The 23,885-nt window shown below is 60.7% G+C and overlaps 2 protein-coding genes across 4 annotated transcripts; one reads left to right on the top strand and one right to left on the bottom strand.

Annotated features, from left to right (window-relative positions):
* The first annotated feature begins 255 nt into the window (after positions 1–255).
* Positions 256–6,313, top strand: Hapln4 (hyaluronan and proteoglycan link protein 4). Its single transcript, XM_090351506.1, has 7 exons — positions 256–295; positions 424–585; positions 686–825; positions 1,997–2,114; positions 2,291–2,653; positions 3,940–4,275; positions 4,674–6,313. Exons 1-7 carry the CDS (start codon positions 256–258, stop codon positions 5,063–5,065), a joined length of 1,551 nt encoding a protein of 516 aa, XP_090207632.1. The 3' UTR covers positions 5,066–6,313.
* Positions 6,314–7,274: 961 nt separating this feature from the next.
* Positions 7,275–23,677, bottom strand: Ncan (neurocan). Of its 3 annotated transcripts, none has more exons than XM_090334859.1 (14): positions 23,605–23,677; positions 22,641–23,048; positions 19,995–20,169; positions 19,787–19,914; positions 19,351–19,644; positions 18,218–18,787; positions 16,350–17,675; positions 14,643–14,759; positions 13,135–13,248; positions 12,362–12,520; positions 12,148–12,230; positions 11,542–11,686; positions 10,549–10,750; positions 7,275–9,348 (listed from the first exon to the last, which is right to left on the bottom strand). In XM_090334859.1, the coding sequence occupies exons 1-14, from the start codon at positions 23,675–23,677 to the stop codon at positions 9,075–9,077; spliced, it is 4,068 nt and encodes a 1,355-aa protein (XP_090190985.1). In that variant the 3' UTR covers positions 7,275–9,074. The 3 variants fall into 3 exon arrangements, with proteins under 3 accessions (XP_090190985.1, XP_090190993.1, XP_090191000.1); XM_090334867.1 differs by having other exon boundaries at positions 9,051–9,348; positions 10,549–10,731; XM_090334874.1 differs by lacking the exon at positions 10,549–10,750 and having other exon boundaries at positions 9,051–9,348.
* Between the last annotated feature and the right edge of the window lie 208 nt (positions 23,678–23,885).

Raw genomic sequence — 23,885 nt, 5'->3', positions numbered from 1 at the left:
TGGAGGATCCAGATTCCTGGCCAGCCTGGGCAGGAACCTCAGTGAAACTCGGACGGGTACCGTCTGTCTACCCCAATACCACCACCAAAACTCAAAGTACTCCGCCAATGAAGCAGGAGAGTTGTGGGTAGTGTAGCCGTGGTAGTGAGGCATCTGTCCTGCTTTCTACCAAGGCCAGGAGCCCCTGGGTGTGAAGCCTCGTCTCAGATGAGGAGGCAGGAGGTGCTTGGGGCAGCTGAGGGAGGGTTGATGCCCATGGCCCAGCCTAGGCTGGTTTCCCAGGAAGCTGAGGCAGGTAAACAGTTAAGGGCAAGTCTCCCCTCTCTCTGCTTTGAAATTGGGAGGACCAGGCAGGTGAGAGGATGGCCAGGGCTCCCCTGCTCGTGACACAGCTGGTAGGCATGCCCTGGGTTGCTCCCACAGGTGGGGCGGTGCCCTGTGCCCGGACCCTGGGCCTCAGCTTCCTGGGTGCTGGACAACAGCGGCCCTGCCCAGCCCTGCAGCTGTCCCCATCTCATTTTAGATGGTTAAACCGAGCCCTAGCGAGGCTCCTGGGGCCCAAGGTCACCCTGCACAGCCGGGACCGTTATCCACCTTCTCTGCCTGACTGCCTGCCTGCCTGCAAGACCTGCGCGCTGGGCCCCTTTAAGGGCCCCCCCCCTCCAGCCTGCTCCTCCCCTTGCAGGCAGACACCGGGATTGCGCCAGGGCCAGGCTGTCCAGAGCCGCAGCGGGGACAGTGCAGAGGGAAGGCGCGGAGGGGAGGCGCCGAGCGGGGCGTGGGGACCCTGCGGTGAGGCCGGCGGCCCCGCAGGCGGGCAGGATGGTGAGTGCGGCGCGGCAGCGGTGGCGCCCTCCGACGTCCCCTTTCCCCTGTCCGCGTCCCGGCCCGGGTCAGGCCCTCAGTTCTCCATCCCGGCAGGGCCCGGCCCTCCGTCCATCCCATTCCGCACCCCACCTCCCTCACCAAAGCCTCTGCTGCAACTTTCTGTCCCTGCTGCGCTCTCCATCCCTCCGCCAGCCACCTCCCTGTCCGGGTCGGACGTCCTCCGCCTGTGACCCCCCTCCCCTGCCTGTTCCCTCCCCAGACCCCCTCCCCTCCCCGCCCGCCTCCCCCTCCCCCTCCCCCTCCCTTCCGCGTCCCCGCACCCCTCCCTGCCAGCTTTGCTGCAGTCTCCTGGCGCGCGGTAACCTTGCGCAGCGCCTCTCCTCCCCCTCCGCGCCCGAGGGGCCAAGCGGGCCCCAGTCCCGCGTGGGGCCCGGGGCGGAAGGAAGGACCCAGTTCAGTCCCGTGTGGAACAAGGGTCAGCAAGAGGGGCCCAGTCCCAGTTCCGCGTGTGTCTTGGGGCGGCAGGAGGGGCCCAGTCCCAGTCCCACATGGGTCCCAGGACGCAGGAAGGGCCCAGTCCCAGTCCCTCGTGGGCCAGGGGTGGGAGGAGGTGGTCGAGCCCAGTCCAGCGCGGGCCGGCCGGGGCGGAAGACCTGGGGCTCCGAGCTGTCCTGGGTGGGCTTTGACGTCCGAATTGGGGCGGGGCCAGCAGGGGTGAGGTGTTACCTGAGTGGAGCCGAATCTCCGGGAGGCGGGGCTTTGCTGGAGGCGTGGTCCCGGGGCGGAGCTTGACCTCGGGTGGGCGTGGTCTGGGGCGGTTTTTTTTTTTTTTTTTTTTTTTTCCAATCCTGGACTTGAGCTCAGGACCTGAGCACTGTCCTTGGGTTTTCTCAAGGCTAGAATTCTACCACTTGAGCCACAGCACCACTTCCGGCTTTTTTCCATGTATGTGGGACCGAGTTTTCGAATCCCGGTTTTTGTGCATGCTGGGCAAACACTCTAGCACTAGGCCAGACTCCTGACAAGGGGCGGGGCTTCTATCGGGGGCGTGGCACGGGGCGGGGCGTTCTCTCGGCATGGGCGTGGTCTGGGGCGGGGCTTCGCGCTGCCGCGCGGTGTATAAACATCAACCAGCCTCGGCTGAGCGCTGAGCGCCCTGCGCCCGCAGGTAGGTGCCAGGCCGGCGCGGGGCCCCAGGACGCTCTGGACGGCTGCCTGGGGCCTCCTCCTGCTCACGGCCCCGGCGGGGACGCAGCGCGGCCGGAAGAAAGTCGTGCACGTGCTCGGTGAGTGGCCCCCGTGCGGGGTCGTGCCCGGAGGTAGCCGTGGTCAGCGGCCACCCCAGGTGGCCGCCGTCTCCTGGATCCCCCCCCCTCCCCAGGACCCGCCCCGCCCGAGTTCCCGCCACCCCGGACCTCTCCCACCCTCTGTCCCCTCTGAGCTATGCTTGATTTGCCCGCAGAAGGGGAGTCGGGCTCCGTGGTGGTGCAGACAGCGCCTGGGCAGGTGGTGAGCCATCGGGGTGGCACCATCGTCCTGCCCTGTCGCTACCACTACGAGGCCGCCGCGGACGACCACGACGGCGTGCGCCTCAAGTGGACCAAGGTGGTGGACCCGTTGGCCTTCGCCGACGTCTTCGTGGCCCTGGGCTCGCAGCACCGGGCCTTCGGCAGCTACCGCGGGCGGGCGGAGCTGCAGAACGACGGGCCCGGGGACGCGTCCCTGGTCCTGCGCAACGTCACCCTGCAGGACTACGGGCGCTACGAGTGCGAGGTCACCAACGAGCTGGAAGATGACGCGGGCATGGTCAAGCTGGACCTGGAAGGTGACCAGCTCACGGGGTTCGCCTGTCAGGGGAAAGGGGGCGCCACGAGGGCGGGGGCCCGATCCAGTTGACTGAAGAGACGTTTGGTAGGGGCAGCTCAGTGGTTTCTGAAGTGAGCCAGACTGCTTCCCAGGAACTCTGCGAGTGTCTGGAGACAATTCAGATTGTCACGCTTGTACAAGGGGTGATCCCTGCAGCTAATGGGAGTGGGGCACAAACAAAATCAGTTTCCCTTGAGAAAAGTGATCCTGTCCAATAGGTCAATAGGATGGGATTAAGGTACAGATGTCAGGTACATGTCAGGAATGTACCCTTTCTCGCTGACATTATCCGGTAGAGAGTCACCAAATGGTAGGGCTTCTGCTCTGGCTGGGAGACTGAGTTCTCACAAGCTGGCAGCTCTACCACGGGAGTCCCAGGGTTGTCTCTCGCTGGGCCTGCTCAGGCCTGGATGTGTGCCAATCACTGTGGCTAAGAGATAGGCTTCTCTGGCCACCCATGAGGCTAGGGGGTGGAGTTTCTACCTGACGCTTTCCCTCCCTTCTGGAGACTTTCTGGGACCACAGAAAGATGAACTGTAACCGCAGCAGCCCTTCTTTATGAGGCGGTCTCTGTGTGCCAGCCACTTAGTTAAAGCGCTCTCTAGAGTCTCTCATTTAGTCTTCCCCAGCCCCAAGGGAAGACAGCTCTTAGCCAGCAGATGGCCAAGTGGCTCTGGAACGTTGGGCTTTGCTAATGAAAGGTAGGGCAGGGACTCACTTGGCAGTGTCAGGCTCTGGGTCCTGGCCCTGCCTTGTGTGCTGCCTTTCCGGGCCTGCCGAGAACCTCCGATTCTGCTCCTCGGGTTCTTCAGCTGTGAGCACTAAAGGTGGAAAGAGAAACAGTGCTGGTAGACCCAAGGGGTCTTCACCCTGAGGCCAACCTTCTGGGGGAGTCCGGGGGTCCGGTCCTGGACACAGACTTCCCTTACTCCAGGACAGGCCGACATGCAGGTGGGGTGTCAGGGACCTGCAGGACGGAGTAGAGGATAGCTGAGGCGTTCTGAGGGTCAAACAGGAAAGGACAGGTGGGCCAGGGCAGAAAGAACAAGCACAGGTCTCCGCCGGTGGAAGGGGAGACATGATTAAGTACGTTTAAAGGGGACCTGGAGCTAGATGGCCAAAGAAGCTTCAGTGAGTGCGAGAGGCGCGACAGGTCTGAGGCCGGTGAGAGGGATGGGCCGAATGTCCGGGTTGGACAGATGTTAGGCGGATGAAGCTGACGGGCCCCCGCGCATTCCCCGCCAGGCGTGGTCTTCCCCTACCACCCCCGGGGAGGCCGCTACAAGCTGACCTTCGCCGAGGCGCAGCGCGCATGCGCCGAGCAGGACGGCATCCTGGCGTCGGCGGAGCAGCTGCACGCGGCCTGGCGCGACGGCCTGGACTGGTGCAACGCAGGCTGGCTGCGGGACGGCTCCGTGCAGTACCCGGTGAGCCAGCCCCGAGAGCCCTGCGGAGGCCTGGGCGGGGGCGGCCCCGGAGCTGGAGCCGGAGGCAGCGCTAACGGAGGCGTTCGCAACTACGGATATCGCCACAACGCGGAGGAGCGCTACGACGCCTTCTGCTTCACGTCCAACCTCCCCGGTAGGCGGGCCCCGTCCCCGACCGAAGGCCCCGCCTCAGGCGGAAGATTCCCCCTATGAGAGGGGGGCTCCGCCTCTGAGTGCTCTGGTCCCGACTCCTGACGGGACCCTTGTTTCCAAGAGATGATCACCATCCCCAGTGCGCATGCCCAAGTGGAGAGGCCCCGCCCCTGACCGAGTCCAGGCTCGACGAGGAGGGCTCCGCCCACTCTGCCTCCCCCCATCCCTCTTCTAGCCCTGGGCTGTCACACCTCCTGGACCTCAGGGCCTAGGACTGGCTCCGCTCCTTCCCGCCTGGGTCGGGGCTGGAGCAAGGGGTGGTGGGGAAGGGGTCCTGAGTTCCAAGGCTAGGTCCCCCGGCAGCGCCCTGACCCCCATCCCCACGCCCTGACCCCGCAGGCCGCGTGTTCTTCCTGAAGCCGCTGCGGCCCGTGCCCTTCGCGGGAGCGGTGCGCGCGTGCGCGGCGCGAGGCGCGGCCGTGGCCAAGGTCGGGCAGCTGTTCGCCGCGTGGAAGCTGCAGCTGCTGGACCGCTGCACGGCGGGCTGGCTGGCCGACGGCAGCGCGCGCTACCCCATCGTGAACCCGCGCGCGCGCTGCGGGGGCCTCCGGCCCGGCGTGCGCACCCTCGGCTTCCCCGACGCCTCCCGACGCCTCTTCGGGGTCTACTGCTACCGTGCGCCCGGCGCACCCGACCCCGCACCCGGCGGCTGGGGTTGGGGCTGGGCCGGCGGCGGCGGCTGGGCGGGAGGCGCGCGCGACCCCGCGGCCTGGACCCCGCTGCGCGTCTAGGATCCAGAGGGCTGGCCGTCTGGGCCGGCGTCCTAAGGATCCCTGGAAATGGACCACGCCCCCTGCGGGTTCGCCTGGTGCCCTGGCGAGGAAAGCGTCCTTAAAGTCCCGGTGATTGGCCACGCCCCCTGAGGGCTCCCGGAGACTGACCACGCCCCCGAAGGGTCCTGGAGCTCCGCCCCGCCCCGAAGGCCCCCCCGAGAGACTGGCCACGCCCCCTGAGGGCTTCCGGAGACTGACCACGCCCCCGAGGGGGGTCCTGGAGCTCCGCCCCGCCCCGAAGGCCCTGCCCCCTGAGGTCTCCTTGTGGTCCTCGGGCCCCCAAGGCCTCCACGCCCACCTCTCCGGCCCCCGCCGATGCAGGGAGGCCAGGAGAACCCCAAGTTCTCCCAAAGACTGGCCCCCATCTCGGCCTCGGAAAATGGGCCGTGCCCCGCGATCAGCTGGAGCCGGAGACTGGCCACACACAGCCTGACGTTTCCCCGAGCCTGGAAACTGGTCCCTTTGGGTCACCTGGTGACAAAACAAACCTCAGGGCTCCCCCAGCGACCACCCCGTCCCCCGCCCCCCCAGGCTAGGGGCTCCTCCCCGCCGCGGTTCCCAGGGTAACGCCCTGCCGTGTCCCGCCGTGGGGAGGACGGCTCCCCTGGCCCCCTCGGGCTGTCACCAAAGAACTCCCGTGCTGTCACCCGCGTCACCTAACCCGGTGACCCCAGGCCCCCTGCTATACCCTGCTCTCCCCTCCTGCGCCTCCCCCGGCGACCGGCTCGCCCTCTGCACGCACGGAGCCCACGCGTCCCCCCATGCCTGGACGTTCACCCCACAACCTGCTGCTCCACGGGCCGGGTCCCACCTGTCCCTCCCCAGGATGCCCCAGCGTCGGGCTCTGCTCTCTTGGGTGGGTCCCCACCGGGCGCCCTCCTGCCCCCCCTCTAACCCCCTCCCTCCGCTGTCGCCATGGAGACCGAAGTGTCCAGCATGACAGGACTGCTGCGGCGTCCACCACCGCCTCCCCAGACAAGGCCACCCCTGTCCTGGGGGCCCAGCTCCGAGGCCCTGTCCGGTCCTGTCCCCTCCGGTGACTCGGCTCGGGGAACCCACCGCCGAGCTTTGAACAGAACCGGGTGTGGGCGTGGGTTCCAATCCCACCTCTGGTTCCGGGTTCACCAAGCAACAAACCCCTGTGCACCCCTCCTCCTTCTCCTCCTCCTTCTCCGTGACAGTGACGGCCGACCGCGGACAGCGGGGTTCAATAAACCTTTGTTTCCATGCGGGAGCCGTGGAGGCCGCGGTGTGGCTCCTTCCCAGCCCCTGGCCCGCAGGACAGGGCGCGGTGGGGCTGCTTGGGTCGGGAAGCGGGGATCCCAGGCCCAGGCGCTCCCTCCTGCCCTCCACCCTCCGCCCTTCTCCTGGGGACCTGGAGGAAGATTGTCCCCGCATGACCGGAGGAGACGAGCGGGGAGGTACCGGGAGCCCCGGGGATTCGAGAAGACACAGAGAGCCCGAGAAGGAAAGGGGTCCTGACTTGTTTTCTTTCACGGGGACCCCCAGACACACCCCGGTGTGGGGACCCAGGGTCCGGGCTCCGAGACGGGGTGCGGTGGGGTGAAAACTCCTAGCCCCGCCCCTGGGCTCCGCGCCCGGGTTTCACTTTGCATATGTAAATTTCAGAGGGATTGACCCCACCCCCTTTGAGCTCAGCCAATGAGGCCAGGGTCCATCACCCTGAGCAGCCCTGATTGGTCCACGCCTGTGGCCGTGGGTCGGGCCAACCAATGAGGCTGCGCCCCTGGGATTTTTGGCGGGCCTCGCTGGGCGAGGGCGGCCTTCGCGCCTCAGGCAGCCGCGCTGAGGAGTGCAGGGACCCGAGGCCACCGAGCGCCGGGCGCCGCGGCCGGGATGGAGCCCCGGGGATGGAGCCCCGGGGACGCCGGGTCTCCGGAGCTGCCCTCCGGGGCTCCACCGCCTGCTGCCCCTCCGAGAATGGTCTTCCGGGCCGTCCCCGGGCTCTGTGTCCTAGCGTGACCCGCGGCCCCAGGCGGCCGGACGGGGCACCAATGACGCCTCAAATGGGACCTGAGCGGGGGCCGTGGCCGCGTGGCCTCCCTGACCACCTCAGTGCGCCTCCGACCCTGGCCGGGTGAGTGAATGAATGAATGAATGAGTGACAGGACAGGAAAGCCACAAGAGGTGAGCTGGGGCAAAGGGGAACAGTTAAAAAAGTTTTATTAAAATGTCCAAGTCCATCGACCGTCCACAGGTCCGAGCCCGCGGCCGCGCACACGCACGCGCACACACACACACAGGAGGGGGGCGGGCAAGGGCGGGGGCCAGCGCCGAGCACCCAGCCAGGCCCCTGGCCATCCGGGGCCCGGCTCCCAGCCTGGGCTCTGCGCCTGAAGGAGCCAGGAGGAGTCATGGTCCTTGCTCTTGTCCACCTTCAGTCTTCACCAGGGTCTCCTGAGCCCCAAGGGTGAGAGGGGGCCCGGGGTGCGGAGGGGATGCCGGGACCAGGGCCACGGGTGACCTTAGCACCCTCAGCTCATTCCCAACTCTGCCTGTGGGCGTCGGAGACCGCCATGTGTCTAGTCTCTGCCTGAAGTACAGAGCAGGACACAGGGAGGAGGAGGAGGAGGAGGAGGAGGAGGAGGAGGAGGAGGAGGAGGAGGAAGGGGAGGAGGAGGAGGAGGAAGGGGAGGAGGAAGGAGAACTCAATCCTTTCTCTGCTCTTGGCCAGGAAATGAGGGGGGCGGGGGAGTCTGGAATAGAGGACAGAATGGTTTGGTTTATGAATCACAGGACCGTTTAGAAGATTCAGGGGGATGGTGAGTGTGTAGCTTGGTTCTCACTGTGATTTTCTTTCTTTCTTTTTTCTTTTTTGGTCACATGTGCCTCTGACATTTCAGCAGGGATCTTGGTTCAGTTAACATTTCTATGTATACTGATCCTCTAGCCCATGCATTGACTTGTGTTACCTTCTGCATTTTGTTCTTAAACAATTTGTTTATTTGTGGTTCTGGGATGAACATAGAGCCTTGGAAAGCTGCTGGGTAAGCACCCACCCCTAAGCCACCTTCCCTGCTCTGTGGTGTAAAAATCCTCACGTTTTACCCAGAGTGCAAGCAGACAACCAACTGTGTCTTCCCTACCAAGGATCAAAGAAGCGGATGCTGGGATCTGGCTTGGAGTCTGGAAAGTTCTTTTCCATTTAAAAAGAATTCTAAAACTATGAGAAAAAAATAGAACTGTGTGTGTGAGTGTGTGTGTGCGCGCGCGCGCGGGCATGTGAGTTTTAGCTTCCCTGCTAGCTGTCAGCACCTTGTGTGTTCTAGAACTCCCAGGCCAGGCTGGAGACCAGGCTGGGATAGGGGCACAGGGAGTGTGGCGGGGGGCAGGACACACGGTAGTAATGGGTTAGAAAACTTGGTACCTCCTTGAAAGTTTAGAAAAGAGGTTCTTCGTTTCCCTGAGAGATGGAGGAGGAGGAATCTGGCTCAGGGAGCCCCAAAACTGCCCGCATCTGCATTTGTGAGGCCTGTCACACAAGGGGAGGGGACCACCACACCTCAGGACCAGATGACACCGGGAGGGTTCGCTGTACACCTAGATTTCAACTCCACAGGACACGTATGCACCAAACACCCGGGTCTGAACTCGGGGCTGAAGTTCAGGCCCAAGGAAGCGCCATGGCCCAATCCAAACACTTGGACTGTGGCACCTTCTTCTATTCCAGGGAGAAGCAAAGGCTTCATCCTGGATGGAGGACAGAAAAAGTATTTACTGAGCCTGAATCCTCACTGTACAAAATTGATTCCTTCACATGAACCCAAATGTAGACTCATCCCTCATACAAAACCTGGCAGAACCAAAGTGAGGAAGGCTGTCTCCCAGGCCCAGGCCAGCCTCCCGCCCAGAAGAGAGGTTCTGGGATGTCAGGCATGGTGGCAGGGACTCTGCAGACACAAGGCTAGGAAGACCTCACATGGGAAAGAAAGAAGAAAGGAGCTTTTTACAAAGGATTGGGAGTAGGGGTGTCGCTGGGGTCTACAGGGGCTCCCAGGCCCCCTCGCCCCTCTCTGGGCTGTAGGACAGGGTAGGGGGCAGCTGTGCTTGCTTTTTTTGCTTCCTTCCGGCTTCTCAGCAGAAATTCCCTCCATCCTTGTCCCAGTCCTCGGCCGGGTGAAGCTTGTGTTTTCTCCTCTCCTTGTGTGATTTGTGGTGGCGTCGAGGGTGCCGGTGTTGGTGGTGGTGCCGGTGTCGGCGAATCCGGTGTGCTCTTCGGGCTGCAGGGAGGGAGGGGGCCAGGCAAAGGCCAAGGCTGGTGAGGGGAGGGGACCCAGGTAAAATTCTGCCTACCGTCTTGCCTTCCTTAACAGGCAGAAGCTGGGGAGGGAGGAGTGGAGGGCGTCCCAAAGGGAGGTTTACATTTCTAAATAACACTTGTGGGCCAGCACCACGACGGGTGGTCCTGCCCACTCAAGGGCTGAGATCTGGAGGATCACGGTTTGAAGCCAACCTGGACAGACTATTTTTCTTTTTACTTTTGCCAGTCCTGGGGCTTGAACTTAGGGCCTGAGCACTGTCCTTGAGCTTTCTCAAGGCTGGAGCTCTACTACTTGAGCCACAGCACCACTTCTGGCTTTTTCTGTGTATGTTGTATCAAGGACTCAAACTTAGAGTTTCATGCATGCTAGGTGAGCACTAGGCCAAACTATCAGCCCCAACCTGGACATCTTTTTATTTCTTATTAATCAGGAAAGAAGCTGGAAGTAGAGGTGTGGCTGAAGTGGTAGAGCGCCAGACTCGAGTAGCATGAATGCAAGGCCTTGAGTTCAAGAACTGGCATAAGTGGGGTGCAATGGCTCACACCTATAATGGTAGCTACTAAAGAGGCTGAGATCTGAGGACTGAGGTTCAAAGGCAGTCAGGGCACTAAAGAACATGAGACCCTTATCTCCAATTAACCACTAGAAAACCAGAAGCGACACTGTGGTTCAAGGGTAAGGCATTAGCCTTGAGCCGAAGAGTTCAGGGACAGCGCCCAGGCCCAGAGTTCAAGACTCATGACAAAAAAAAAAAAAAAAAAAAAAGAACTAGCATAAAAAAACACCAAAGATCCTGGGCCTCTGCTCCTGCTCTGGGCTGTGGCCCCTACCCCAGTGGCTGGGATTACATGTGTGTACTGCAGGCCTGGCTCTGATGGAGGTTTTTTTGTTGTTGTTGGGTTATGGGGCTTGAACTCTGGACCTGGGCCCTGTCCCTGAGCTCTCCAGCTCAAGGCTACCGCCCTACCCTTGGGTCAAGCCCCACTTCCCATTTTTTAGAGGTTAATTGGAGATAAGAGGCTCAGGTCCTTTTGTGCCCTGGCTGGCTTTGAACCTTGATCCTCAGATCTCAGCCTCCTGAGCAGCTAGGATGTCAGGCGTGAGCCACCGCGCCCCGCTGGTCCCGATGGAGGTTTTCAGGATGGCGGGCACACTCACGCCTGGAGCAGACGATGTGGGGCGGGTCCCAGGCGCCCGTGGCCCGGCAGTGGATGGTGTCCACGTGCTGCTGGACAAACCCTTCGTGGCACTGGTAGCGGACGGTGGCGTGGACGTTGTACTTGGCCTTGCGCGTGCCGACCAGGGAGGCGTTCTCCACGACCGGAGGGGGGCCGCACAGCACTGGGGGCGCAGCACCTGCCTGTCAGGGCGCCGTGCTTCCACTCCCCGCCACGCCCGCCCACCAGGGCCGCCCAAGCACCCACTCCCTGCCACGCCCTTTGTGGGCTCCAGATGAGTCCAGGCTGGCCTTCAACTCACCGTCCCCTGCCTCAGCCCTGGGGCTGGGAGGACAGGTGTTGCCAGCATGCCTGGCTTAGCTTCCTTTTCTCTTCCCTCTTCCTCCCTCCCTTCCTTTCCTCCTTTCCTTCCTTCCCTCCCTCCCTCCCTTCCCTGCATCCTTCCCTCCATCCCTCTCCTTTCCTCCCTCTCTCCCTTCCTCTTCTTCCTTTTTTCCTTCCCTCCTTCCTTCCCTCCCCTTCCTCTCTTTTTCTTTTTTCTCCCCACCTCCCTACTACCAGTGCTTGAACTCAGGGCCTCACACTCTCATTGGGCTTTTTTCCCCTCAAAGCTGGCACAATCCTCCTTGAGCTATGCCTTCTGTCTGGTTTTTTTTTTTTTCTAGCTAATTGGAAAGATGTGTCTCATCCCAGGCTGGCTTTGAACTAGGATCCACAGAGCTCAGCCTTCTGAAGCGCTGAGGTGACCGATTTGGCTTCTGGGACTGAAGTCACCAGGCCAGGCTCTGGATGGCTGGAGCCACACACATGCAGTCCTTGGTGTTTTAGTCCTTTTTAAGACAGGGTTTCTGGTCTTTGCTGCACACGGCCTGGACCGTCATCTGCTCCTGCCCATGCCTGGGCTTCAGCAGGCCCCACCACACCCAGCTTACTATTGGAGTTGAGGGCCTTGCTGCCATCTGCTTTTTCTCACCTGTGCCCTTTTTGCAGACATAGGGGAGGTTGTAGTTGCAGGGGACGTCATTCCAGCGGCCGCTTTCGTGGGCCACCATCACCACACAATCCTCCCCACCCGCAAAGAAATTGTCTGGCTGGTTCTCGCGCCAGTTCTCATATTGCTGTAGAAGGAGGAAGCAGGTGGCACTCCAGGGCCTTGTCCCCGGCTCCTGAGACCCGGGACCCTGTGCTCCCATCCCTACCACAGGCGTCTACCCGCCCTTCCCCAACTCCAGCTAGGCCACAGCCTCTCCACTCAGGCCTTCCTGCCTCCCATCTCAGTCCCTACTTAGAGGGAAAAAAAGGTGAGCCAGGCCTGGAAACCCAGGTAAGCTTTCTCAGAGGACACAGTGGGAATCAGGACCGGAGGCTGAGGGAGATCCAGACAGAACAGCACACCCAGCCAAGGGAAAGGCACACGCAAAGGGTCAGAGGCAGGGGTACAGTCCCGGCCAGGCAAGGAAGAGCAAGTCCTTAAGGCCTCACAGATGCTTGTGGTAGGCAGGAGAGGCCCTGGGGATGGAAGCAGGGTCCTCTGGGGCTGAGGCCCGAGGGTAAACTGAGGCTGGAGTCTGCCACTCACCAGCCCAGTGTTGTCTGTCCACTGGAAGTCCCGCTCCACGATCCGGTCATTGAGGCCGATCCACGTGTTTTCCTGCCCGAAGCCTGCAGGGGTGGGTGGGGAGGGGAGGACAGGTGGCTCAGCGTGGGGCCGGAGGGGCTCCATGGCCACCACCCCGAAGCCTTGGGACGTCTTACTCCCCCGACAGCTGCCTCCATCAGCACCCCCTTCCTACTGTTAATAAAACTGTGCTCCTCGGCGGAGTGGACGCTGGTCAGGTGGCCTGCTCGGCGGCGGCAGTCCCGCTCTGCGTCCTCCCAGGCCCGGCGGTGCGCGAAGTATCGGTAGCAGTGGCCCTGGAACTTGTGCCAGCCTCGGTCGCAGCCTTCCGTGTCTGGAGTCAGGGCAGGGGCGGGAGTGTCCTGGGGTGACCAGCCACGGCCCCACCATGGGGATGACCAGGTCCCTTCCACATTCACTCCCTGAGCCCTCAGCTGGCATGGAGGGAGCCCCCATCTCAACAGTAATCAGTGCTGGGCGCTGGTGGTTCAAGGACAGCCCTTGGACACTGAGTTCAAGCTTCAATCTTTGCACCAAATTAATAATAATAATACTTTCAAAAAGCAAATAACTGGGGCCTGGAGTTTGGCCTAGTGGTTAAAGTGCTTGCCTAGCATGCACAAAGACCCGGGTTCGATTCCTCGGTACCACATACATAGAAAAAAGCCAGAAGTGGTGCTGAGGCTCAAGTGGTAGAGCTCTAGCCTTGAGAAAGTCCAAGGACAGTGCTCAGGCCCAGAGCTCAAGCCCAGGACTGGCAAAAAAAAAAAAAAAAAAAAAGCAAATAACTGGTGTAGAACAGGGCGGGAGCTTGGGTCACCGGCTTAGCAAGATCAAGGGCCCCAGTTTGAATCCTAGTGCCACCTGAAGCAGAGGTGGGGGGACCTGCAGGTTCAGCCACAGAAACTGAGGGAGCAGCCTGCATGTCCTGGGGCCTGGGGGACCCACCTTTCTCACAGAGGCTGCCGCCGTAGCTGGGCAGGCAGAGGCAGATGAAGCCGTCCACCTCATCCAGGCAGGTGCCCCCATTCTGGCATGGGCTGCATGCGCAGTCGTCGATGTCTGCCAAAGAGGGAGAGACCTCAGAGCACAGCCTTGCCTAACTCTGCCCCCCCAGGCCAGGGGCGGAGTCACCACCCCACCAGCCAATGAGAGTGTAGCCCAAGGGGGTGGGACCTTACATGATTAACATAAATTAGCATTCACAACAGCTCTTTTTAGAGAAACTCGTTCTCCCCTTCGCAAAAGAGTATTCTGTTGACCTGTCGACCTGTCCAGATGGATCTCAATTCCTCTTTCGAGACTCTGTTTCTTTCTTTTCTCTCTCTCTCTCTCTCTCTCTCTCTCTCTCTCTCTCTCTCTCTCTCTCTCTCGCCCTTTTTTTTTTTTTTTTTTTTTTTTGCAGGTCATGGGGCTTGAACTCTGGCCTGGGCACTCTCCCTGAGCTCTTAGCTCAAGGTTACGGCCCTACCCTTGAGCCAAGCCCCACTTCCTATTTTCTAGAGGTTAATTGGAGATAAGAGTCTCAGGTTCTTTTGTGCTGGCTTTGAACCTTGATCCTCAGATCTCAGCCTCCTGAGTAGCTAAGGTTATAGGCATGAGCCACTGCCCCCGGCTTTTTTTTTTTTTTAACAAATAGCTATTCCTGATTTTTGTCTGAAAACATAAACAATAATTATAGGGCAGTAACTGTCGTGTGTGTGTGTGCCTGCGCACGCCAGTTCTAGGACTTGAACTCAGCGCCTGGGTGCTGTCCCTAACTTTTTCTGCCCAAGGCTAGTGCTATACCACTTGAAGCACAGCTTTGTGGCTTTGTGTTGGCTCACCACAGATTAGAGATTAATCTCATTGACTTCCCTGCCTCTGAACTTCTACCCTCAGACCTAAGCAGCTGGGATTATAGGAAGAAGCCAACAGCACTAGGTTTTGCAATCTTACCTATCATGGTCATTTCTGTTTTTTTATCTATTTTAGTCCCTCATGGAGCTTGAACTCTGGGCCTGGGCATTGTCCCTGAGCTTTTTTTTTTTTTTTTTTTTTTTTTTTGCCAGTCCTGGGCTTGAGCACAGGGCCTGAGCACTGTCCTTGGACTTTCTCAAGGCTAGAGCTCTACCACTTGAGCCTCAGCACCACTTCGGGCTTTTTTCTATGTATGTGGTACCGAAGAATCGAACCTGGGTCTTCATGCATGCTAGGCAAGCACTTTAACCACTAGGCCAAACTCCCGGCCCCTGTCCCTGAGCTTTTTAACTCAAGGCTAGTGGTCTACCACATTAAGCACCACTTCCAGTTTTCTGGTAGTTAATTAGAGATAAGAGTCTCACGGTCTTTAGTGCCAGGGCTGGCTTTGAACTGTGATCCTCAGATCTCAGCCTCCTGAATAACTAGGATCTTTTCCAGGGGTTCTGTGGGGCACAGGCAGGGCACGGGGGCGGGGGCAGCCCCTTGGTACTCACCGATCTCACAGTTCTCCCCAGCGAAGCCCTGTGGGCAGCTGCAGCCGTATGTGGAGCTGTTGGCGCTGCAGCTCCCCCCGTGTAGGCATGGGTTGTTCTCGCAGGGGTCCGTGGGGACTGTGGGGTGAAAATCACAGGGTCTGATGCACTGGTATGCTGCTGTTGTTGTCATCAGCCATGACCCAGGCGCTGTCCCTGAGCTCTACCACTTGAGCCACAGTGTCACTTCTAGCTTTTTGCTGGTTAGTTGGAAGCAAGAGTCTTAGGGCCTTTCCTGCCTGGGGCAGCTTTGAACCTCGGTCCTCAGATCTCTGAGTATCTGGAATGGCCTACAGCGCCTGGCTGTCGGTGTGATTTTAGTGATTCCCCATGTGGCTGTGACAGAGCCAGGATGCACAGCGCTCAGGGCCTTGTGCTGCTCTAGGCGAGGACTGTGGTCCTGTGCTTGGGGTGCTGGGTCTGCGTGAGCAAGCATGGAACCCCCAGTGACCGACCTTCCCTTACCACACCTCATGACAAGCTCAGGAAGTGCCCAGGTTGGCTGACCTCTACCCCATTTTCCTTTTTCTTTTTTGTCATGGGGCTTGAACTTGGGGCCTGGGCGCTGGCCCTGAGCTCTTCAGCTCAAGGCTACCACCCTAGCCTTGAGCCAAGCCCCACTCAGAGGTTAATTGGAGATAAGAGTCTCAGGTCCTTTTGTGCCCGGGCTAGCTTTGAACCTTGATCCTTAGACCTTAGCCTTCTGAGTAGCTAAGATAACAGGCGTGAGCCACTACACCCGGCTGTACCCCATTTTTATGAACCCACTCTTTGGTTATAACCCTGCCCTCAAAGCCTGCGAGGTCTTCATTGAGCAACCTGGCCAGTCCCTTCTCTGAATTCTGGTTGCTAAGGGAAATCAAAGCATGTCCCTGGGACGAGGCCGTTCACGCCTGCTGTCCCGGCCACTCGGGAGGCTGAGGTGTGAGGGGGTTGGAAGTCAGCTCTGCAGGGAAGTCCATGAGACTGATTGTCCATGCACCAGCCATGGAGAACCCTGTCCTGTTCCCGTGTGTGTGCTGTAGGCCCCAACGCATGGCCCAGAGCTCTGAAGGGTGACCAGCACGTGTGTGCATACATGGGTTGGGGAGGAGGGAGGGCCGCTGGGGGGGGCGGGCGTGAACCCCACCAGGTGCCCACGCTACTGACACCTGCCCACGGACAGTGACTCAGCGGCTCCCCGGTGCGGGTGTATTTCTGGCTTCATTAGCATATCTGCTACCAGCTGGGGAGGTTGGGGTGGGGGGCAGTGCCAGTGTCCCCTCCCCAGCCCCGCTCCCCATGGCTGCCCCTGCAGTCTGAACCAGACACAGCCCCAACACCAGGGTCAGCGGGACCTCCTCCCTCCCTGCACCCTGCTCCAAGGTCTCGCCCCCACTGCAGTCCCCTTGCACACTCAAGGTGACCCCCACTTCTCTGCGTCCTCCCTCAGGGTGCAGCTCTCACTAGACGCTGTTCCATGGGCCAAGTTAAGCCCGGGCAGAGGGAATTCTAGTAAAGTGCTTCTTCACCAACCTCCACCACAGGCAACCAGGGCCAAGAACTCTGCGGGGCCCAACACAAATCTCCCAGATCTCCAGGGAACCCATCTGTCCTCCCTACTTGGGGCTCCCTGATGCCCACTTCCCTGTCAGCACTAGGCGGGGTGAGGCTGGGCTGGACACTCACCCTCCTCTGCGCTCTTCTGGGCTGGGAACCTTGATGGAGCCGGCTCCGCCCCACTTGCTGCCTCCTCCCAGAAGCCCTCCAGGCCTGGACCCCCAGCCACCATGTCCAGCTCAGCCTCCTCTGTGCCAGGGGACACAGGCAACAGGGTGGACGTGTCCCACGGCCCCGCAGGCTCCCTGGAGGACACAGAGGCAGTCTCCTGCGGGGAGGCCTTGGTGGCTGTCCTGGAGTCAGATGCTGGGCTGCCCTGAGGCGGAGTGGCCGAAGGTTCCAGGGTCTCCTGGGGCACCCTGTGGGCCTCCACCCCAGGAGGTGGCTGGATGCTGGTGGATGCTGCCATGGAAGGGTCTGGGGCGCTGACCTCAGCCTTCGGGTCCGAGGATGTGGGGGTCATCTTTGCATATGTATCCACAGAGGCCTCGGGGCTCCCAGGCGTGAGGGCCCCAGGCTCCTGCGTCCCCCCAGATCCATGGGGGCTCGGCATGGTTGCGGACCCTGCAGGACTCCTAGGAGCAGGGCCATCTGAAGCCGCCCAAGGCTGCAGGCTGGAGGTGACCCCGCGACCCCCTGAATGTGCGGGCGGGGGACTGGTGTCCAGTTGGACACCCAGCATGGTCTCCCCACCACCCTGCAGGCTGGGATTGGGGTGCTCTGCTGCGTGGGGGACTCCCGCCTCTGCATTTGAGATGTCTTGAAGGCTCGTGGGCTCAGTGGAGCTGAAATCTGTCACATTCCTGGCCAGGAATGGCCCCGGGCCGACACTGGGGTGCTCGGCTCCACTGGGCTGCGCAGAGCTGGCCTCCCCAACTTCTCCAAGGCCTGGAGCAAGGGTGTCTGTGGCTGCCTGGGAGGGAACCCCTTGATTTTCTCCTTGGTGATGGCTTCCTGCTGTGGCTGGGGCTCCTCCTTCCTGCCCTGCCAGGCCCAGGGTATCCAGGGCAGTCACTGAGGCTGGGCTGAAAAGGGCATTGGCTGCTACCAGGCCCAGCCTCTCAACCCCAGTGGCTTCGGGGGCCTCGGTGGGGATGGCTGGCGAGGGGAGCTGTGGCCAGGCTTTGGGGGCCTGCAGCATTGCTGCTATTGGGTGGTCTGGGGGACTGATCCAGCCGGACACCTCCCCAGTGGTAGTAGCGCTGGGGCTCTCTGTGGGGCCCGATACCCAGGCAGTGGGCTCCGGAGGCCACCAGGGCAGACTGGGGGTGGCTGGCTTCGCCAGGGGGCTCTCAGCCCCTTCTAGGTTCAGGTCAAGGCTCTCGCTGGAGGCTGTAAGGCTGGGGGGGGTGGAGGTCAAGGGCCACAGCCAAGGCTTCCTGCCACCAGAGGCACCTGCAACACCAAGAACAATGATACAGCTGGAGTGGGCGCATGCGCACACACAGAGGCAATCCCAGCTACCAGAGACAGAGACCAGGGCTCCCTGAAGCTTTTGTTTTTGTTTTGCCAGTCCTGGGGCTTGAACTCAAGGCCTGAGTACTGTCCCTGGGCTTTCTCATGGCAAATGCTCTACCACTTACGCCACAGCACCACTTCCAGCTTTTTCTGTTCGTGGTACTGAGGAATCAAACCAGGGTCTTCATGCATGCTAGGTGGGCACTCTATCGATAGGCCAGGTGTGAGGCCATTCTGGGCAGGATGCTAGTGAGATCGTCTATTAAACTAACAGGCCTGTGGTGGTGTGTGCCTGTGGTCCCAGCGTCTTGGATATAAAGGAAGCATGACAAAAGAAGCGCCATTGCCTCTGCATCTCAGGCTGCCAGCCAGAGTGCCTGCATGAGGTCAGAGGACCGAGCTGGGATTCTGTGGCCCATTCTGTCCACCCTCCCAGCCTGGCCCTCCCCAGGTGGACCTCTAGCCTCCGATGCACTCACCTGCTGCAGGCATCTCCACCTCATTAGTCAAAACAGCCCACGGACTCAGGCTCTGGACGGCCCCTGTGGAGTCTGTGGTCTCAGTGGCCGTGGGAGGCTCCACGTGGTTCCCGGCATACTCTGGGGTGGGGGGCTGGACCGTGGCTTGGAAGCCCTGGCCAGGCTCCTGCTGCTGGAAGTGGCGCCCGTTCAGCCCTTTGAAGCGCCCTCTCCGGCTGGGTGTGGGGTCATCGAGGGCTGCCTCCGTGGGTGCAGCCCCCGTGGTTCCCCAACTGCTGGGACTTGTGGCCACTGTGCTGGACCACTCTGCCCCGGGGGGCCACGAAGCCCGCGTGGGGTCCGCAGAGGCTGAGCTGGGGGGCTTCTGAGCGTCCTGCTCCCCTGCCACGACTAGGGGCTCCTCTTCCCCACTGGACTCCAGAGGCTGCTGGACGTCGGGGACAGCCGCCTCCCCTTCCATCAAGCCGGGCTCCAGCTCTCGGGCTGGGGGCCCCTCTGCCGACAGCATCTCCCCCTCATCTCCAGATGTGGGGGTCTCTAGGTCCCCGTGCTGTGGCGTGGGGTGATGGGCTGTGGGAAGAAGCAGAAGAGCCGGTAGGCCCCACCATGTGTCAGGGCGCAAGTCAAAGCACGGGTGGGACTCGGGTGTGGTTCCACGCCCACGGGCATGGCTTCAGGGGTTCTAGACCCTCGGGAGGGGACCTGCAGCCTCTGTGGGAACATGGCCCCTGGAGGGTCTCGTTCTTCTGGAGTTCAGACCCCAGACAGACTGGTCTCGAGGGTGTGGCCTTGTGTGGGCGGGGCCACAGCTAGCAGCGGCTTGGACCCGCCCTGGGGCGTGGCCTACCCAGACCTTGGAAGCTGCTAGAGTCAGGCTTTCACCAAGCAGATTTCTGGAGGCGTGTCCACCTGGGGACACACCCCCGGGGCGTGGCCTCGGTCAGGGGGTGAGCCTCTAAATGGTGGCTTTCCCAGACCGGGGCGGGGCTTCCGTGGGTGTGGCTGTCTACGGGGGGGGGGAACGGGAGTTCCAAGGCGACGCTCACGGAAGTGGGCGGGGTCTGCACAAACCCGAGGCTGCGGAGGCGTGGTTTTGGAGGGGCCGTTCTGGGGGCGTGACCCTGCGCGCGCACCTCGGAAGCAGTAGGCGTCAAAGAGGGCAGAGGGTGCGGGGAAGCCGGTGCGGTTGGCGAAACGGTAGACGGTGCGCACGCCCGGGGTGGGGCCCCCGCAGCGCCGGCGCGGCGTCTGGATCGGGTAGCGGACACTGCCGTCGGCCAGCCAGCCCGGGTCGCACTGGTCCAGGCCCTCGTGCCAGGCCAGGTGCAGCTGTCCAACGGAGGCCAGCTCGGCGCCCTGGCGGCGGCACTGGGCCCGGGCGCCGGCCAGGGTCAGGCGGCGGGCGGGGCCCACGTAGAAGACCTCGCCTGCGGGGAGGGGGCCGAGAGCACGGGTGAGCCCCGTCCGGGCGAGCGAGGACTGGGGCAGGGGTTGGGGGGGCAGACAGACCACTGGAGAAGGCCGGGGCCGTGCAGGGCCGGGGAGCCCCCCGCCCCGCGCCCCGCTCACCCCCCAGCTCCCGAGCGAAGCAGTAAACGTCGTAGAGCTCCTGCGGGTGGCGCTTCCCGTAGCTCCGGACCCCCGGAAGGCTGCTGCGGTCACCGTAGCAGCCGGGCCGCGACTGGGTGATGGGGTACCTGGCCGCACAAGGGGGGTCCCGCTGAGCCGCGCGCCCCGCCCCCCGGGCCGGCCCCGCCCGCCGCCCGCGCCCCCTCACCGGACGGTGCCGTCCGAGAGCCAGCCCGCGTCGCAGTTGTCGAAGCCATCCTCGAAGGCGGCCTGCAGGTGTCGCGGGGCGGCGATGGAGGCCGAGCCGAGCCGGCAGGCCGCCCGGGCTGCCTCGAAGGTCAGCGCGTAGCGGCCTCGCGCCGCCCGGTAGTGGAAGACCACGCCTGTGCGGAGGGCAGGGCGGGAGCGGGGGCTCAGGTCGGCCCCGACCCCCGGCGGGCGGCCACCGACCACAACAGCCAAGGCCGCGAGACCCCGACCCCCGCCCGGTCCAGGGGGACAGCGCCGGCCTTGCGCCTTCCCGAGGACTCGGGGCACCCGCACACGAATGCTACCGGTTCCCAGGGATGGGTGGGCCGGGCACCCCAATCTACTCGCTTCACCACGTATGCACCCCCAAAACTCCGGACGATTATGTGTGAATTAAGAAGTAAGAATAAGCTGGAGGCCAGGCTCAGCAGTCCAACACCTGCCTTGCAAGTGTGAGACAACCCAAGTATAGGGGGAAAAATCAGAAATAAGAAGTAAAGGAAGAAAAAAACAAAGCTAAGAATAAGTCAGGCATGCTGGCTGTGCCTGCGAGCTCAGTTCTGCGGAGGCTGAGGCCAGATGACGGAGTTTTTTTCCAGGCTAGTCTGGGTTGCACAATAAGGGGCCGTCTAACACGCCTGGCACAGTGGCTCACACCTGCAATCCTCCCTATTCAGGAGGCTGAAATCAGATCCGAGGATAAGGTTTGAAGCCAGCCAGGGCAGAAAAGTCCAGGAGACTCTTATCGCCAGTTAACTTTTATTTTTTCCTTTTAAAGGCAGAAGTGGATTGTGAGTCAAATTGTAGAGCTCTAGACTTGAACACAAAAGCTGAGGGACACCACTCAGGCTTTGAGTTCAAGCTGTAGGACAAAATAATCATGGCATGATAAGAAATTATTGTGCATTGGCTCTACAAAAAGTCTTGTTCTAGATTTTTAGTTGTTAGTTTCTTTTTCTTCCTCAATCGGTAAGAAAAACTCTGGAGATTTCCACAGAAATCATTTAATAAAGGGACTTGTTAAACGGATATTTTAGAACTCTTATTTACTCTTTATCTATCTATCTATCTATATTTGTTTGTTTGTTTGTTTGTCATGGGTCTTCAACTCTGGGCCTGGATGCTCTTCCTGAGCTCTTCAGCTCAAGGCTAGTGCTCTACCACTTTGAGCCACAGTGTCACTCCAGTTTTTTCTATGTATGTGGTACTGAGGGATCCAACCCAGGGCTTTATACATGCTAGGCAAGCACTCTACCACTAGGCCAAATTCCTGGCCCCTAGTCTATATTTTTAATCAACTTGCTTTTTTAAAATTGCCTCAGTGTTTTCCTTTTATTGAATCCCCAGGCAAGCCTCAGATTCTCACTTCTTCCGCCTCAGCCAACAGATATGGTCACTGTGCCAACTCCCTAGCCTCTATACCCAGCTTTAAAATATTTTTTACTGTACAGAGTAAAGGGTTTCAACATCACATGTCCATTCATCATTTCACTTTACATTTTTTTTTCCAGTTCTGGGCCTTAAACTCAGGGCCTGAGCACTGTCCTTGGGCTTTCTCAAGACTAGAGCTCTACCACTTGAGCAACAAACCACTTCTGGCTTTTTTTTTTCTATGAATGTGGTACTGAGGAATGGAACCTAGGTCTTTGTGCATGCTAGGCAAGCATCCTACTACTAGGCCAAACTCCCAGTCCATCATCTCACTTTGTATATTAAATTTCTTTTAAAAAGAAGACTTTAAACAGAAAGGCAATATCATTGGTCTTATGTAAAATTAGGGAACCACAAGAAGACTTAAAAGCAGGGGTTGGTGGAGTGGCTCAAATGCTCAAGCAGCTGCCTATGCAAATTCAAAGTCCTGAGTTTAAACCCCAGTTTAACTGAGAAAAAAAGTGAAAGTCCACAGCAAAAATAGAATTTTGAGATCAACCCTGGCTGGCTTCTCCTCCTTGGCTAAAAAAAAAAGAACGTGGCTTAATGATAGAGCACTCGCCCACTCGCCTATCCTGTATGGGACTCTGACTTTGATTCCTTACTACCACACACACACACACACAATAAATACAATAGGGCTGGGAATATGGCTTAGTGGTACATTCCCTAGCATGCATAAAGCCTTGAGTTCAGTTCCCCAGGACCACATGAACAGAAAAGGCCAGAAGTGGCGCTGTGGCCCCAGTGGTAGGTAGAGTGCCAGCCTTGAGCGATAGCAGCTCAGCAGCAAGCATCTCAGGCCCTGAGTTCTAGCCCCAGGACTGGCAAAATACAAATAAATCACAACGCATAAATGTTGAACAGCAATGTGAAAGCACCCGATAGAATGCTCTCCCCAGAATTTAAAGGAACTGCCTGGGGTTAGACTGTGTCCCCCTCCCTCTCCAGTCCCGCCCCCATCGTAAGTCCTCCCACTCAGTGGGCGGAGTTATGCCAAGCCACACCCTCCCGGCGCGGGCTCCTCCCCCAGGTCCTGGCCACGCCCGCTGAGTGGGTGGGGCTTTACTATGCCCCACCCAGGCTTCAGCCCCTCCCACTCAGCGGGCGGGTCCCGGCTAGGCCCCGCCCCTTCAGAGCCCCGCCCGCGGCCTGGGCCTCGGGCCCCACTGACCCGTCACCTCCAGCGGCACCAGGTCTTGCTCGTCGTCCAGGCCTCGCACCACCTGGCAGCGGTAGAGCCCGGCGTCGCTGGCCCGCAGCGGCCCCAGCAGCAGCGTGGCGTTGGCGCGATGCCCCGGGTACGCAGGCAGCGACACTCGGCCCTGCCAGCCCTTGGCCACCCGCACCACGTTGTCCTTGGCCACCAAGATGGGCAGATCCTGCCGCTGGCCCGACGCTGTCCGCACCTTGGTCCACTTGATGCGAGGCCCATCTCGGGCGCCGCCGGGCCGCGGCTGCAGGGCGAAGAGGCAGGGCAGGGCGGCCAGCTCGGCCAGCGCGGCCCGCAGCGGACCGGGCCCTGCCTTCCGCATCCGGAGCCCCGGCTCCGGGCTGGGGCTGGCCGGCAAGCCCGGGGTGCCTGGCGGGAGGACAGGGCGCGGCTGAGCCGGGCGCCTGGGTCCGGGTGACCCTCCCAGTGTCACCGGCCCCCCCCAGGAGCCAGCCCAGGACAGAGAGGAGTGGCCCCCACCCGTCTTCCCTAGGGAAGGTTGAGGGAACTGAGGCACAGAGAGGCTGAGCAAGGACAGCCAGCAAACTCGGGGCGGGCTTTCGGGAGTCTGAGGCCTGGGCCACCTTCAGGGAGAAGCCTGCGTCCCTTCCCTGCCCTGGCTGCCCCCTGGCAGACATCGCTCCTCCATCCCGGCTCTGGTTTTCTCTCATTCCCCTTTTCTCTTTTTAGTTCATTTCAGCAGCAGACAACAGTGAGAGGCGGGACTAAAAATAACCTCTCAGGTGTCTGGTTCTCTTTTGACTGTTCAAAGACCTTTCTCTTCTGTTCTTGTTTTATTCTGTTCTACACACCAAGCCGGTTCGAAGACCAGCAGGAAGGGACTCTGGGATTAAAAAAATAAAAGCCCTGTGGTGTTAGTCCCTCAACAGTGGGTGGAGAGGGCGGAAACCGCCTGACAACTCACCCTGGTCCCCGGCCACAAGCAGCAGGAAAGGCAGCATCAGGAAGCCAGAGGCCCAGACAGAGCAGGCTCCCATCCTGCAGGGGAGACCAGAGGGGGGAGGGTGAATCACAGCCCCATCCAGACCTGGAAGGACCAAGTCAAGACATGCCAGCGTGCCACAGAGTCAGCGCCTCAGGGGCCGAGGCAGGATTCGAACCCATGACCACCTGGCTTCCCGTTCTCAATGCCAAACCCTCCTACCAGAGGCATGGGTGGTAGACTGAGTCAAACCTGGGAGTGGC

This window comes from Megascapheus bottae, chromosome 1 (assembly GCF_031878675.1).
Source record: "Megascapheus bottae isolate mThoBot1 chromosome 1, mThoBot2.hap1, whole genome shotgun sequence".
In the NCBI taxonomy this organism is placed as follows: domain Eukaryota; kingdom Metazoa; phylum Chordata; class Mammalia; order Rodentia; family Geomyidae; genus Megascapheus; species Megascapheus bottae.
This window is presented reverse-complemented; position numbering and strand designations above follow the sequence as displayed.